This window comes from Lepisma saccharinum, chromosome 25 (assembly GCF_977018435.1).
Source record: "Lepisma saccharinum chromosome 25, izLepSacc3.1, whole genome shotgun sequence".
NCBI lineage: Eukaryota > Metazoa > Arthropoda > Insecta > Zygentoma > Lepismatidae > Lepisma > Lepisma saccharinum.
Window position 1 is genome coordinate 55,170,429 of NC_139253.1, and position 16,641 is coordinate 55,187,069.

Sequence of the window (16,641 nt, forward strand, 5' to 3'; positions counted from 1 at the left end):
TAAAAGACACTGATTCGAATAGACATCTTGACTTCCTTACTCTCCTACATGTCTAATTCATTGTTAATCATTATAATTTCTAGCATCAAATAACATGGGTACCTGGGGGAAACCCTGGGGGGTAAAGGTGGTCAGGGGCGTGATGCTGATCACATCACCTCCACTCATGACTGGATCAAGAAAGTGCGGGGCGTTACCCCCCACCCCGTATACGCCTTCATGGCGTGGTGCTAAGCACAAGGGAGAACTTTACTTTTTCTACTTTACTTTTTATTATTTTATGTTCCTTATTTTATATTTACAATGGTTTAATCTGTACTCATTATATTTCATTTGTTTTGTTTAATATAATCACTTTCTGTCTCCTCTAATTTCATCAATCGATTTACTTTCCGCTTTTTCATCACGCTGCCACCTATTGTTGCTTCCGCCAACTAATTCTTCCTATGTCGATCATTGGGTTCGGCTGTTCAGGCACGTAACATCGCCGTGTCACTTTGTGAATCACCATGTCGCTTTGTGGCTTGTCGTGTTGCATTGCTTTGTGACTCATCGTGCCGTGTTGTGTCCTGTCGGATCTGGATGTGGTTGGCCTAACAAGAACCAAGGTAAAACTTTACACTCACATGTTAATCAGAAATTTGACACTAACAAGTACCTGAAACCTTTGTAAATTGTACATTGCATACATTTCCACTGAAATGAACCTTACATTGAAAATATACTTACTCACTCTTGCAGAGATGTTGCCATGCCTCGTGGTAGGCCACTGGTTCCTTCATTTTGGTTTCATCTTCTAACTTTGCTGCCTCAATAAACTGTAAAGGTGAATACAACCATTAAAATGAATGTGAATCAAGCACACTGTAAATATTTTAAGCATATTATATACACGCACAAGGGGCTAATCAGGGTGGAAGACACTATTTAAATTTGAATCTGAATCAGTGAAATGTGCCTCCACCTAGAACAGAACTCAAGTTCCCTTGAGCACGAGGTACTGTAAAAGTAATAAAGTGTGTAATCTAATTTAATAACAATTTAATAATAATACAAAAAGCTGTTAAGTCAGAATAATAATGACTTTTGGTGGATGCCAGCAAAGCATTTTTTTTAAAAAATTGCACTCCTTTAAAAAAATTGCTATGATATTCCATAATCTGAAATATTACATATGCTTAGAATTTTTTCTGAAGTATTCACATGAATGTTTGCGAAGTTTGCTTTTTCTGTTGTTGCGAAGTTTGCTTTTTCTGTTGTAACAGTTGGGCTGAAAAGTTCGTAGGTTGACTCATAGATGGCGTTACTAGAATTAAATCCATGTGATTTTTACTTAGTACTAACCTTCAAAAGATACGTTTATAAATTTCACAGCTGCCGGATAATTAGTTCGTGAGATATAGCATTGTGAGTGAAGCAGCTTTTGTTATTGTGAAAAAATGGATAAAAAAGAATTTTGTGTCTTAATAAAGCATTGCTTTTTGGCGAAAAAAAATACTGTTGAAGCCAAGGCTTGGCTTGATAAACATTATTCGGACTCTGCACCAGGAAAATCAACCGTTGAGAAGTGGGGTGCTAAATTTAAACGAGGCGAAATGAGCATCGAAGACGATGCACGCAGTGGACGTCCCAAAGAGGCTGTTACCGACGAAAACATCAAAAAAGTCCACAAAATAATTTTAAATGATCGTAAAGTGAAGTTGATCGAGATAGCTGAGACTTTAAAAATATCAAAGGAACGTGTTGGACATATTGTGCATGAATATTTGAACATGTGAAAGCTGTGTGCAAAATGGGTGCCGCGTGTGCTCACAATCGATCAAAAGCAACAACGTTTTGATGATTCGGAGCAATGTTTAGCGATATTCAACCGTAATAAAATTGCTTCCCCATCCACCATATTCTCCAGATCTGGCCCCCAGTGACTTTTTCCTGTTTGCAGACCTTAAAAGAATGCTCGCTGGAAAGAAATTTAGCACTGATGAAGAGGTAATTGCCGAAACTGAGGCCTATTTTGAGGCTAAAGAGAAATCGTACTATAAAAATGGCATCGAAAAATTGTATGACCGCTATAATCGTATCACCCTCGAAGGCAACTATATTGAATAATAAAATCGAATTTTGTCAAAAAAATATTTTTTACTATGTTAGCCTACGAACTTTTCAGCCCAACTGTTATGTATATTCTCAATATTTTAATAGTCTTACATAGCAACAATACAGTGGCATATACTGAGTCCATATCTGGGCTATCTCACTATGTCATGTGGTCCTAGTTTATGAATAGAAATACATTTACCAACTCCTAAGAAATTAGGTTGCCAACTCATAAGAAATCAGGTTACCAAACTCATAGAAATCATGTTGCCAAACTCATAGGAAATCAGATTACCAACTCATAAGAAATCACTTTGCCAACTCCAGAATCATGATCTCACTGATATATTATTATTTACAATTTCTGACCGATTTTCCTCCTGTATTTTATTCTCTAGACTTCAGGCTTCGCAGATAGCCTAGCTAGCCTAGAATATACGCTCCTGCCACAATACTATTGTGAATATCTAGACATCAAGTGTATGATCTAGAAGGAATTCTGAGCACATGAAATTTTTCAGAAAAAAAAAAAAAGCTTGCGTCAGTCAAAGGTCCAGCTGAGGCTTAATATTCTGAACTGCCATTTTGAGAATTACTTGGTGACATCATTAGTTATTACCAAAAATAAATAGATAAAGTTGAGATAACAAGTGAAGGACATTCCAGCAGCTCAATCAGCTGCTGCTACTAGATTTAGTCAGTTCGCATATAACACTGCCAGGAATTTGAACCCACTTCTAACAGCTGATGATGTTCCCAGACCATGGTCACGATATTTGATTATTTAAAGCACCGCCAATGTAGAATTTGCTAACTTGTGAACAAGTTCATAGTGTGTGCAGTGGAATATTATTTATTTTATGCCAGCAAACTGTTAAATTGTCAACTATTTGTTGCACGAGTAATTACAGATATACTTCACAATTCTCCATTCAAAGCTAGAGTTGATCTTTTAGTTGCCTGCAGTGTTGTCAGGGGGAGAAAGGAAGCAGGTGAATCATATTTTGAATGGGTGGTATCTTACTGCGGTGGCACTAGGGTAACCATTACATGTGTCTACTTAGATATACTTTCTATGGAAAATTTGGTCTGTGTGATTAATCAGTAATTTGGTGGTAGAGTCATGGTGGCCTAGTCGGTACAGTGTCTGACTTCCATGCAGGAGACCCAGGTTCGATTCCCAGGGTGGGTGAACTAAGGTCAGAATTTTTCCGGCCTTGTTCCTGTATAAAGCAAGCTGCTCTGGGGCTCACCCAGCCTCAAATCAATGGGTACCTTGGGGGGTAAAGGTTGCCAGAGCATGGTGCTCATCACATGACCTCCAAAATGGACGAGATCGAGAATGTGTGGGACCCTAGCACCACATCCCCTAAATGTGCCTTTATAGCACGGTGCTATATGCAGAGAACTTTACCTTTACCTTACCTGGTGTACTTCGGTGGTTTTCTTTCATAAGGTGGCATGGGAGGTTTATACCTTATTCCAAGTTTGTTATTCTTTTGTGTCTACTTTATGCTCAAAGACTAATCAAGACTGGACCACAGTTCAAAGTGGGATCCACTTTGCAATGTGCTTCCATTGTAACCCCTGATTACAAGGCTACATGTCATATTTCCTCCAGCTGGGTACCCCTTTGACAGATTAAGAACCCTCACTCCTTTTGTCAGTTGAACAACATGACCCAACCCATGTAAGGAAGGGTATTCAATTACATTAATAATGTTCTATCATTTTCAGAACAACATGCTATTTAACTGACTTAAATAATTAATGATTGACAGTAATTCAATTGTATTTAATTTGAATACAACACATCCAAAGTTTGAATTTCACACTTCTATCAAATAATCAAAGCAAATATTCATACGCATGCCATCTGATATCAAGTATCAGAAATTTCAAGTATAAGCATTAGAACACTATCTTAACTTTGTATCTAAATTAAAATGAATTCTGCCTATCAGCAGGAACAAGTCATGTGGATCAGTCAAATATAAACGAGAATTTGTTCCATACAGCTGCACAAGCAAACGTATCCACTTAGAACCAATGGAAGGTTGAAGTGGGTATGTCTGTGAGTCGTACTATAGCACACAGTTCACCTTCAAAACATTCAGTCAGTAAGTAGCAAGCATTTTGAATGAGCAAGCAGTTAGATAAAAAGTTAGAAAGATTGAGGAAAACACTAAGTACATGCCAAAACTGGTCTTAATTACTTAGTGAAATGATGGCATGTCGTGTAAGTTATACCTTATTTAATGTTTCATCAAATTGGTATCATATTGACCTTTCAGTTCACAAACTTTCCTGATAAAAATGGATGAGCCACTCAAATGTTGGACTTCACTGCAAATTTTTAATTTTCGCTTGTATTTTTCCATTGTTTTAAGTTACTTTTTGCTAATTTGGACTAATTGCAGAATTAAGAATGAATGATGATTATATGAAATTAATAAAAGGATGCTCATAATTAACTCCAATGTCCAAGCTTGGACTTGAACCTGCAACCTTTGGTGTGTCAAGATCACAGGTTGACTGCTCAATGCACTCAGCTACCAATGTGACTGTCAGTCATTACTTTCACTTCCATTAAGACACAGATAAATAAACTGGCTTATAAAACATATCATTCAACCAGAAGATTTGTTCACTCAATCCACGAAGTTTTATATTGAAATCACATGGTGGTTAGAATTCCACATTGAACTGTAGGTCTAGAGATAATTAACCTACTTGTGTATAAATTGAACTTTCTAAGTTAACCTCACCACTGTATAGTTGCATGTCAACATATAAACATTGAAAAAGGTCCATGAAGCAAAGATAATACTTTAAAATATTTCACATGAGAGTGGGGGTGGGGGGTGGTAGTGCTATTTTTTTTCAGCCAGATTAAACTGTTAAGATTTGGATGATAAAAGAAGCATAAGTAATAAAAATACTAAATTTTGCATTATAAAAATGCTAGCAAGATGTTTATAAAAACAAAAGAACAATGAAATGTCTTTTGGCATTATTATAAAAAAAATTACCTGTAAATTAAGTTTATATCCAGCTGCCACAGATGCATGTTTCAAAGCTTTTGTAACTGATGCATATGAGTCTTCCAACTGAGTGTACTTCCCAACCAATGCAATATTCAGCTCCTTTCTCAAATTGTCAAGCCTATAGAAAAAATAGAACAAACAATTTTAATACAGGAAAAGAAGACAAAGTTTTGCATAACACTCATGTACCAATTGGAGATTCAGGTGGGTGTTGGGTGGGAGTGTGACTGACCCGAGATCAGTTTTCTCTGTTCATAATCTTTTATATTCCTTTTTTTTTAAATTTACATTTCTGATATTTATTATGAAGCATCCATGTAAAGTTTGGCAATAGTAACCAATTGACAGCGAACTACTGAAGGTTCATACTACTAAAGTGTAGTAGTAAAAATAACAAACCTTACACTGCTTACGACCTACCATGCACTTACGACCTATGGCAATCAGGCAATAATGGTACCATCCAGCTACTCTTAAATATAGTATATTTACATAACTCTCTCTTTCTCCTTGTTTACAAGTTCCTGGCTATGATCCAGTACATACATAAGCAAGTTCACCTCTTGCTCTATTTCAGAAAATGCCACTTAATAGATGTGCAGTGGAACCTTGATTTTACATTTTCAAAGGGACCAAGCTGAAGAAACTTAAAATGCTATGTTGGGACTGTCAAGATTGAATGTACAATGCGGGAAAATGAACAATCCGGGAACGTAAAATTGGGGTTCTACTGTATATTAAAATGTTAGAAGAAAAAGAAACTTGTACATTGTTAGGATAGATTCTTGTTTTACATTGTATCTAAAGATATCCGTTTGGCGGTAGAGGTAGTTCACTCTAATAAACTTATGGTTAATTTTTCTGAACAGTTTTTGTTGCAATCAATTATGCCACCTATCTGGTACCTTCCTCACTCAGTACATACCTGATGAAGCTACCAGGCAGGTGGCAAAATAAATTGCGAACTAAAACTGTGTGGAAAAATGAATCGTAAGTGTATTAGAGTGAACTGACTCTTGTTCAACAAAGATTTGGAAGGCTCTAAGAGAGAAAGGAGTCTAGGAAGAGATAGTGTGTAGAGTGCAGAGCACATACAAGGCCAACCAGAGCTGTGTGAAGACACCAGTGGGAAGAACGGAGTGGTTCAGTATAAGTAAAGGACTAAAACAGGGATGTGTTTTTTCCCCACTATTCTTCATAATTACAATAGATGCAATTAATGAAGGGTTGGGGAAGAAGATAGAGGAAGAGATGAACACCATGTTGTTCGCTGATGACTTAGTAATGTGGGGAAACAGGGAAGAAGTAGTACAGAGACAGCTTGATATTTGGAATGAGGAAATCAGAAGAACAGGAATGAAATTCAGTGCAGCAAAGAGTGAGGTGCTAATAACAACATGAAACAGAGTCAGAAATGTACCAAGAATAAAGGTGGACACGAAAGAGTTGAGGGTAGTGCAGAGTTTCAATTATCTATGAAGCATAATTGAGAGAAGTGGAAGAATAGATGAGGAGGTAAACAGAAGAGGACAAATGGGTCCTCTTCGAAATGTTCGAAGATTAATATGGAATAGGGATGTACCTATGAAATGCAACAAGGTAATATATAACACATACTATGTGGAATATTAATATGGAACAGGGATGTACCTATGAAATGCAAGAAGGTAATATATAACACATACTATGTGCCAATAATTACGTACAGAGCAGAGACTTGGGCAATCACAGAGCAAGAAAGATGCAGGCAGAGGAGATGAAAATTTTAAGGAGTATATATTGGGGATGACTAGAAGAGATAGAATAAGGAATGAGGAGATCTGACAGACAGTGTGGGTGGTGAAGCTTCAGGACAGAATAGATCAGGCATAGATGAGATGGTTTGGAAACATGAAGAGGATGGGTGAAGAAAGACTGCCAGTAAGAGCTTACAATGCACAAGGAGTGGGAATAAGGCCAAAGAGGAGACCAAGATGTTGGTGGGAAGAGCAGATAGTGGAGTGTGTTAGGAGAAGAGGACAAGATTCGAACACGGTGGAAAGAGAGGGACAAGATAGGAACATGGTGGAAAGAGAGGAATGGTGGAAGACCAGAAGAAAATTGAGAAGTTTGACTTCTATGCCGACCCAGTCAGAGGCAGGAAGCAGCGAAGGATGATGATGTTCTTGTTTTGTGGAATTTAGAAATATGGATCTAATGTGAGTGGATGGCAAAGGTACGGATTGTGTGTAATAATAATTGCAGTTTATAAAACGATTTGCACACAAAAAACAAGAATACTTTTTCATCGTTCATCATTATGGCATGGTCAGTAAAAGGATGAAATGAACATGAATTGTCATTAAAATTTTGAAACCAGCTAAGGAAGCAGGATTACACTAATGCTATCATGTGAAAGAAGTTAATTGTTTTGAAGTTATGAATTAGTACACAGAATTGTCAGAATTTCACAGAATTTATATTTATATACAACAATATTAGCGAGTCAGAACTTTGCTACATCACTGCAAGAAGATTAGATGAAAAGTGGTTTTTGAAGGCAAGATTTGTGATGAAGTATATTACAGTATATGGAGTCTAAGAATTTGTTTTGGAAATTTGAGAGTTTATGATTCTCAAAGAGTTTGTTGGGGTTTCAGAGTCGTGCAATTCAATTCAAACACTTACAGGCTAATCTACTGTTAAATGTGCAATGACAAAACATTAGGTTTGATATTGTTTGTGATTTCATACTTTTTGTGGTGTTCTGTGATTATATCAGATTAAATAACCAATCACGGAAATATTTAAACTGCTTTGGCAAACTATAATTACATTATTGTTATGTCAAATATTGTTTGCTTGTGATTGACAAAGAACAGCTCATTGATCATCAGAAAGATTTCACATTTATGCACTGGTTGGAAGTAGTGTGCTACTGTAGTTACCTACAAAATTTATACAACATTTTTGAAATTGTAGCTGTAACTTCACTATACAATTCTTGTGGCTTGTATATTTTTACCAAGATTTAAGACTAACAAATATCATGGAGTCTGTAAGTGCTTAAATAAGAACTTGCAATTTGATGTCACCCAGTCATTGCAGAAGTTTGGTTGATTTGGTGTTTTAAGTCCACTTTATGCACAGTAAGGCTAATTGGGACTGGACCTACAGTTTAAAGTGGAATCCGAACCACTATGTGCCTCCACCGGGTATCAAACTCGGGACACCTTGTTGCAGAAGGCTTCCACACATGGAGAAATAACATAAGGATAAACAAAAACATGACATTATATTGAATATGAAGAGAATTTTGAAGAGAAAAATGAAAGGAAGTTATTTCACTTGGGTTGTAGTTGTGAGTGGCAAAGTTTAATTTAAGTTTCCTTTATGCTCAGATGGGATAATCGGAATTGGAAAGATTTAGGTAGAGTGGAGATTTTGTGATGATGGTGCATTGTTTTTGAGTTTTCTGATCAACGGTGTGGACTGAGAGTCCTGACTTCAGATCTTGAGATCACAAGCAGTTCAGCATTGTCTACTGAACAAAATGGCAAACTACATCAATGCCAGAAAGAATCTATTAGAAAATCATCAAAGGCTTGAAGACCCTCTAATAGATTTCAATATCCACCAAAGTAAATTTTAAAAGGAAGACTGGGAATGTGAGTGGAGTGTGATAAGATTTTAATAGTTTATTATGATTGTGCATATTAATATTTCTTAGTTAATATCTGGGTGCATTCAGATACTTTGATAGGATGTTATCTTAAAGATTGACAAATATTACTGTAATTTCGAGATCAATCTACTGTTGCAATTGTGCAAGACTAGAGTGCTGCAGTGAAAGAATTTCGCTCGAGCATCAAATAGTTTGCACGGATGACGCTAGATAGCATACAGAATTTAGAGCTGCTTTGCTTGAGCGAATAATGCTCGAATGGGCAAAATGAGCGGGACATGGATTAAAAGGAATGGACTGTCCCAACTAAATCGAAACGTCTGAATGCATGTTTATTTATGAGGGTGGATCAAATGAAAATAGAACAGGGGCCACAGATTGAAATCAATAAGGTTTATTTCAAACGTAATCTCCAAAGTTACACAAGCACTTGTCCCACTGTTTCACCAAGTGGTGATTACCCTGCTCGTAGAACTCCTTTGGCTGAGATCGGAACCAGTTGCGAACATTGTCCATGACGTCATTGTCCGAGTGGAAGCACCGACTCTTCAATGACTTTCAAATGGACGAAAGATATGGAAGTCGCATGGCGATAGATCACTGTCCACCCAAATGTCGCCAACGTGTTCTTTGTAACAGTTGACGTGTGTGGCTGCACATTGTCATGCAGCAAAACCACTCCAGAGGACAACAGGCTGGTCCATTTGGCCTTGATTGCTGCATGCAAAGGGTGGAGGGTACTGCAGTAACAAGCAGCGTTGATTGTTTGACCATGGTCCACGAACTCATGGAGAACGGGTCCTTGATGATCGAAAAAACATGTCAGCATCACTTTGCCGCTACTCTGCACCATCTTGGAGTTCTTTGGCGGTAGGAGAGCTCAAATGTCTCCACTGTTGGCTTTGTCGTTTGCTTCCGGGTTGGAAGTGGTGACACCAAGATTCGTCACCTGCCACAACCCATTCCAGGAAATTGTCCTTGGCACAATATCTCAGAATATGCTGCATATATAATCCCATATGGAGGCTCTTCTGATCATATGTGAGATGGTGTGGCATCCACTCGGCACTCACTTTCCTGTACTGCAATATGTCTGTAAGGATGGTACATAAAAAGGTAAAGGTAAAGTGTTCCCTGTGCATAGCACCATGCAATGAAGGCATATAGGGGGTGTGGGGGTAACGCCCCACACTTTCTTGATCCGGTCGTGAGTGGGGGTGATGTGATCAGCATTATGCCCCTGACCGCCTTTACCCCCCAGGGTTTCCCCCAGGTACCCATGTTATGGGATGGTAAATATGGAACCGAAACTCACTCTTGCATCCTTGCTGATGCCCCTGATGCTGACTCTGCCTGTTTGCGTAAATTATCCGGTCGACTTGTTCCACCAGAGCATCCATCATGACGACGTGAGCTTGACCAAGTCGCTGATCACCCTTCACAGATTCCCGTCCCTTGCAGAAACGCTTGTGCCAGCCCTGCACACAGGTCAATGACAAAGCATATTCTCCATAGACTGCCTTGATTTGCCGCTGCACCTCGCGAAGTCCAACTCCTTCCTCTGCTAAAAAACTAATCACACAACGTTGCTCTTCTTTGCTGGCAAAGGTGAAGCACTCACTGACTGCCAAAGTTTTCATTTGATCCACCCTAATATATTTGATGCAACATTTTGTGCATACATGACAACTTATATTTGCAGCTAATAAAAAAACAACAAAACAAGCATATTAAAAAGTATTGTACCTCTCGGCTAGAGCTCTCCATTTTCTCATAAAACATCTTGGCCGAGGCAATTTGATTCCCAGCTGTAAACGTTCATTGAAAAACTCAACAATACGTTGACTTTCCATCAGAAGTGGGACTTGATAAATTGATGTGCAGTCATGGATACAAATGACCTATAAATATACATAAAAAAATAATATAAAATGTATAATATTGTGAAATAATAAAAGAAAATCATACCTGTCCTATTCGTGCATTAACTTCTTGATGCAAAATTAATTACATGACTGCCTTAGTATGTAAAGAACACAAATGGCCAACATAGTGCAATAAATAAATATACAACTCAAATAAATGCATATGAAATTACGGCACAAAACAGTTTATACCACATGACTCTGGTATTTCATGTGTATTCCCAAAGCGTATATTTTCATGTATTGATGTTGTATGCCTAAATAACCTCGAAAGTTCCATGAAGGTCTATGATGTTACATGGATACCCTACAACTTCTACTCTATGTGACAACTTCTATTCTATGTGATCAAAAGTATCCGGACACACTGCGAAACGTGTGTTTATCATAGAGGGCGACACAGTACTGCTGCCATCTACCACATGGTCAGCGATCTCAGTAGACTGCAAACAGCGCGAGACAGCAGTATGAGATGGTCTGAGGAACTCACGGACTTTCAACGTGGTCAGGTGGTTGGGTGTCACTTGTGTAAGAAGTCAGTGCATGAGATTTCCACCCTCCTAAACATCCCTAGGTCCACTGTTTCCGATGTTATAGTGAAGTGGAACTGTGAAGGGACGTGTACAACCCAAAAGCATGCAGGCCGACCTCCCATGTTGACCTCCAAGTCTGTCGAGTGTTGAAGAGGGTCCTACAGCATAATCGTCAATCATCCATTGCCACCATCTCACAGGAATTCAGAGCTGCATCAGAATCTACTCCATGCACCATGACTGTTCAGCGAGAGGTGTGGCAACTTGGTTTCCATGGCCGAGCAGCTGCCCACAAGCCAAACATCACACAGGCAAATGCCAAATGCCACCTTGCGTGATGCAAGGAGTGACGAAATTGGACCATAGACCAGTGGAAAACCGTTGTGTGATGAATCATGGTACACAATGTGGGTGTGGGTGTGGCGAATGGCTGGTGAACGACATCTACAAGCCTGTATAGTGCAGAAAGTGAAATTCAGGGGTGGTGGGGTTACAGTGTGGTCATGTTTCTACTGAAGGGGGCTTGGCCTCCCTCGTTGCTTTATGTGGCAATGTCACGGCACAAGCTAACATTGACATTTTAACCACTTTCATGCTGCCTACCGTTGAAAACCAGTTCGGAGATGACCATTGTGCCTTTCAACATGACAAGAGTACCCGTCCATACTGCAGGGCTTGTGCGGAAGTGGTTTGACGACAACAACATCCCACTAATGGACTGGCCTGTGCAGGGTGCTGATTTGAATCTCTGGGATGTTTTGGAACACCAACTTCTTGCTAGACCACACCGACCCACATCAATACATCTTCTCATTTTGGCGCTCTGCAAGAAATGGGCGGCCATTCCCCAGGAAACCTTCAGCCACCTGATTGAAAGTATGTATGCCTGCGAGAGTGAAGGCTGTCATCAAGGCTAAGGGTGGGCCAACACCGTATTGACTGCCAGTGTTCCAGATGAAGGGCAGCCCAAACATATACTTGATTTTCAGCTGGGTGTCTGGATACTTCTGATCACATAGAGTATGGGTTGGAAAAAAAAACTTTGAGTTTGGACCTGACAGCCATTTACAATTGGTCATATGCAGTGATTTTAGGGTCTTCAGACATTTACAAAAATCACTGTAACTTCTGTTCTTAATTTCTAATGTAAGAGATTCAAAAAGCATTTCATTTAGATATACTCTTTTTCTTTATTACAGACTAGTACGAGGGCTGCTGGAAAAGTTTCTGCAATCAATATGAAAATAGACATGTGAAATTCTGGGAATGGCTTTATTGTTTTTCAATGGATTCACCCTTAAGATCGATACACTTTTGCATACGCTCAAACCAATTTTAAAAGCATTTTTCCACTGTGAAGATGAAACCTCATAAACTGCTGTTCGGAATGCATCAACAGCTGCTTTAGGCAACACAAATCGCTCACCACGCATCCTATTTCTCATGTGTGGAAACAAAAAGTAGTCATTAGGTGATAAATCAGGTGAGTACGGACAATGAATCATTAATTCGACATTTTTACTGGACAAAAAATCAACAGTTTGGTGTGCTGAGTGGGAACTGCCGTTAACGGGGTGAAGAATAATGCAACGATTTGGGTTTGTTTTACGCAATTCATTGATGACCTCTGGCAAACACATTGTTGTATACCACTCAGCATTTACAGTCCTTTGATCTTCTAAAGCTATTGTTGCCACATGTCCTGTTAACCGAAGAAAAAGCAATCATTTGCTTGCAGCACTCCTCGAACGAACAACTTTTGTTGGTTTCGGCACATTTTGAAACACCCAAACAGTGGATTGATGTTTAGTTTTGGGTTCGTATGAATAGATCCAAGTTTCGTCCCCTGTAACGATGTAGTACACCAAATTTGACTTGCCTCGGTTGAATTTTTTGAGTATTTCTTTACACGAGCCTGTTTTTGGGCTTCGGTCAAGTTGTGTGGGATCCAACGGCTTGAAAGTGTCTGTACGTTCAGATGAGCATGGAAAATCGTATGTATTGCTTTCATGTCAATGTGCGAATCTCACGGTATGTCACATGCCGATATCTCATTTCACGCACAGCGTCAACATTACTGGCAACAACAGACGTGGATGGACGACCTTCACGAAATTCATCACTGAGAAATGTCCGACCACGATGGAATTTGGAAAACCAATTGTACACAGTCCTATTGGATGGTGCTTCATCCCCAAAAGCCAAATGAAGTCGCTCGATGCATTGTTTCGGTGTTAAACTACATTTGAAATCATAAAAAATCATTGCCCGAAAGTGTTCGAGAAATTTCCATTTCTCACACGAAACTACTACTTCAAACTGCTGTGAAAAATAAACAAATAGGCTTAAACAAACAATCAAATATAATTTAAACATGAAAAACGTCTACTCTTCAGATTTTTATAATAGCGGAACACTAGCGGCACTGTTGGTGGTAGTTTGCAGAATCTTTTCCAGCAACCCTTGTAGTTCCCATGCTAGACTACAATGAATCCAATGGATATTGTTCATAATCTCCCATCTTCACAGCACAAAATATCCAAAGTGGGCAAAACACATGAACCATATTTCTAGTTTAGTTCTTCATCTGAGGAAGACCCTGATACAGGGACGAAACGTTACCTGTTAAGTGTTTTTATCTTAATAAACTGCCTTGGTCAGCAACTTAGTGTTTTTAAATATTTCTAGTGTTTACTGAACAAAGCCAAGAAGGTCTGAAAATGATTAAACTTCTGAGTTTGATGCTCTGGAAGTGAAATTTGCACTACAGTGAGACTTCTTGAGGTTCAACATATTTTTAAAAATGGTGAAGTGGCAAATCAATTCAAAATTGGTTGAAATGGCATGGAATGCAACTTTGATCTAGTGTATTTTTTAGACAGATACATAAAAAGTACTACAGCACAAATGGGACAAGTTTGTCTAATTTGCAACAAAAAGACTGTCATTTAAACTGACCTGCTCTGGAGGAACATGGCAAAAATTTGATATTTTCTCTTTTAGAGCATCTCCAATTGGATTTTCACTCCTGCAAACCACTAGATCTGGTGACAATCCTAGACCCCTTAGTTCTCTAACACTAGCTTGGGTTGGCTTAGTTTTCTGTTCTCCTGTGGATCGTGGCTGCAACAGAAGAACAGTGTGTTAGATTTTTAGTTTTGATAAACACAAAATAGGCAGAACTAATATTACACCTATATATACTGAAAACAAAAATTAATACTAACTATTTTTATATGAGGATTGAGCTGTAAGTCTCTATAACTATTATTTTTTCTCAAAGATAAATGGTGTTAACGGAATATGATCCTATGTCTCGGAGTGTGTGGCACCTGTAGTATGTGGACACGTCACTAGATGCCAGGGTGATGTATGGTTATTGCAAACAGGATGGTGGTAGTTTATTGATGAGTTAACCGCCATGCAGAATGGACACGACCCAGCGTAAACAATATTTGTATATCAAAGTAGTTATATTTGGGGAAGAAATGAGACAGAATGCCACAGGGATCTGGCGGAATCTGTGAGGAATAATAATAATGCCCTCTTTTGTTCCTCTAATACACTCCGTGGCAAAAAACAAGCCCTAGTGATAAAATTTAATATTTTCTTTCAAGCAGCATGTTTTATTTATTTTTTTGTAATTATTTTGACAATTGTACATAGTGTACATATTTTCTGATATTTTACTTACACCAACAATGAAGTTAATAATGAAGAAATTAACAAAGAAAGTGGTTAGTTGATTAAATTGTTAAGCTTTATGGGCTTTATTGCCTTCCGTTATTGTTTAGTTATCTTTGTTTGGTCTGATGTATAGTTTAATTGTTACATTTGTTTTGGGATTGGTTTCATAACCTCGCTGAAAGGTTTCTTCATCAGAAGCAGTTGCCCCCAGTTTTCGCCACTTTTGGCCCTGCACTATGCTAAATCTTATCTACAAAGGACAAAGGGAAATATACTGCCTTTGCCCCCTACAATTTAAAATGGGATCCGAGCCACTGTACAATATGCCTCCACAGGGTCTCGAACTCGAGACCCCCTGATTATGCCATCTGGGAAGCCCTTTTAGTGGAATCTGAACGACTTAATGAAATATTACCTTAACTGGGGATCGAACCAGAGACCCCTTGATATCAAGGCAGCAATTTTAACGCTAGACTATGGGAAGCTGGAAGGCAATTTTCATTTTTCCAATTGGTAACATCGTCGCCTTGTAATCAAGGGGTCTTGGGTTTGATACCTGGTGGAGGCATGTAGTGGTTCGGCGGATCCCATTTTAAACTGTACATCCAGTCCCGATTAGCCTTCCTGTACATAAAGTGAACAACAAATCAATCAATTTTTCCAATGTTTAGCATTTAGGAATTAGGTACTTTGTGTACTCTTTGATTCCTTAACATCGTATTTCTCCCTCTCGAATATTTACAGTGATAAGGATATGAAGGCTTGTGTTGCTGAAGCCATAAACCTTCGGGTTTAAGGATGCTGAAGTTAGTTACTTAAGGATAAATATAATGATGAAGCCAATGAAGGAACATCTCTAACTCTCATGCAATTGTCGGAACTCCAATAAGGAACTAACAAACAGAAAGGAAACATAATGCTTCTTTAGTTTTTGAACGTCGTCCTATTATAAAAATTCACACCTGTTAGACCTATTCCGAAATATATTGATACGATTTACAGAGGCTAATAATTGAACACATTCAGCTGTATATGCCAACAACAATCAAAGAACAATCTCACAGCCACTGTATACGTCCATCTACCAGGCAGGCAGCAGATTTCGTAGCAAGTTTGGTGACTCATGATTGGCATATGACTTAGTATCGAATGATCAGTGACCCCTTGATTTCAGAACACATCGTAATAATGTAATTGCAATCTAACCGAACTAGAACTTGAACATTGTACTTGTCCCAATGGAAATTTATAATGGAAAATTTAAATTTTACTTTTTAAGTTTTCGGTCAAAATGTGTCTACCATACTAAAAAAATCTAGGGGGGAGTTAAGAGGGGGCTGAGGCTTGGTTAGGGGTGCTGAAGCCGCAGCTCTGACAGTATGTACAATTGTCAAAATAATTACAAAAAAAATAAAACATACTGCTTCAAAGAAAATATTAGATTTTATTACTAGGGGTGATTCTTTCTTGCCGTGGAGTGTACTAATGCATGATTTCTGACTAATAAATACATTTAACACAATACTGTAATTTATAGTTGTTTGCTCCCTTCCCCATCCTGCATCTGATGCACATGACCTGCATAGTTCATACATTCCATTGTACCATAGACTGCCCCCTTCCTTTCTATATTTCGAATTTTCATGCTGGTCACGCATTCTTGTGCAAAAAAAAAAAAAAATAGTGAC

The 16,641-nt window shown here is 38.5% G+C and overlaps 1 protein-coding gene across 3 annotated transcripts in view; it reads right to left on the bottom strand.

The window, feature by feature from the left end:
• The window catches only part of Ctps (CTP synthase), a 126,966-nt gene that overhangs the window by 64,892 nt on the left and 45,433 nt on the right, over positions 1 to 16,641 (bottom strand). For all 3 annotated transcript variants that reach the window (XM_083111339.1, XM_083111338.1, XM_083111340.1), the window contains exons 6-9: positions 14,225 to 14,389; positions 10,555 to 10,709; positions 5,130 to 5,262; positions 730 to 818 (exon numbers count right to left, since the gene is read on the bottom strand). In XM_083111339.1, coding sequence (XP_082967465.1) covers positions 730 to 818; positions 5,130 to 5,262; positions 10,555 to 10,709; positions 14,225 to 14,389 — 542 coding nt within the window. The remainder of the gene's footprint in view (positions 1 to 729; positions 819 to 5,129; positions 5,263 to 10,554; positions 10,710 to 14,224; positions 14,390 to 16,641) is intronic.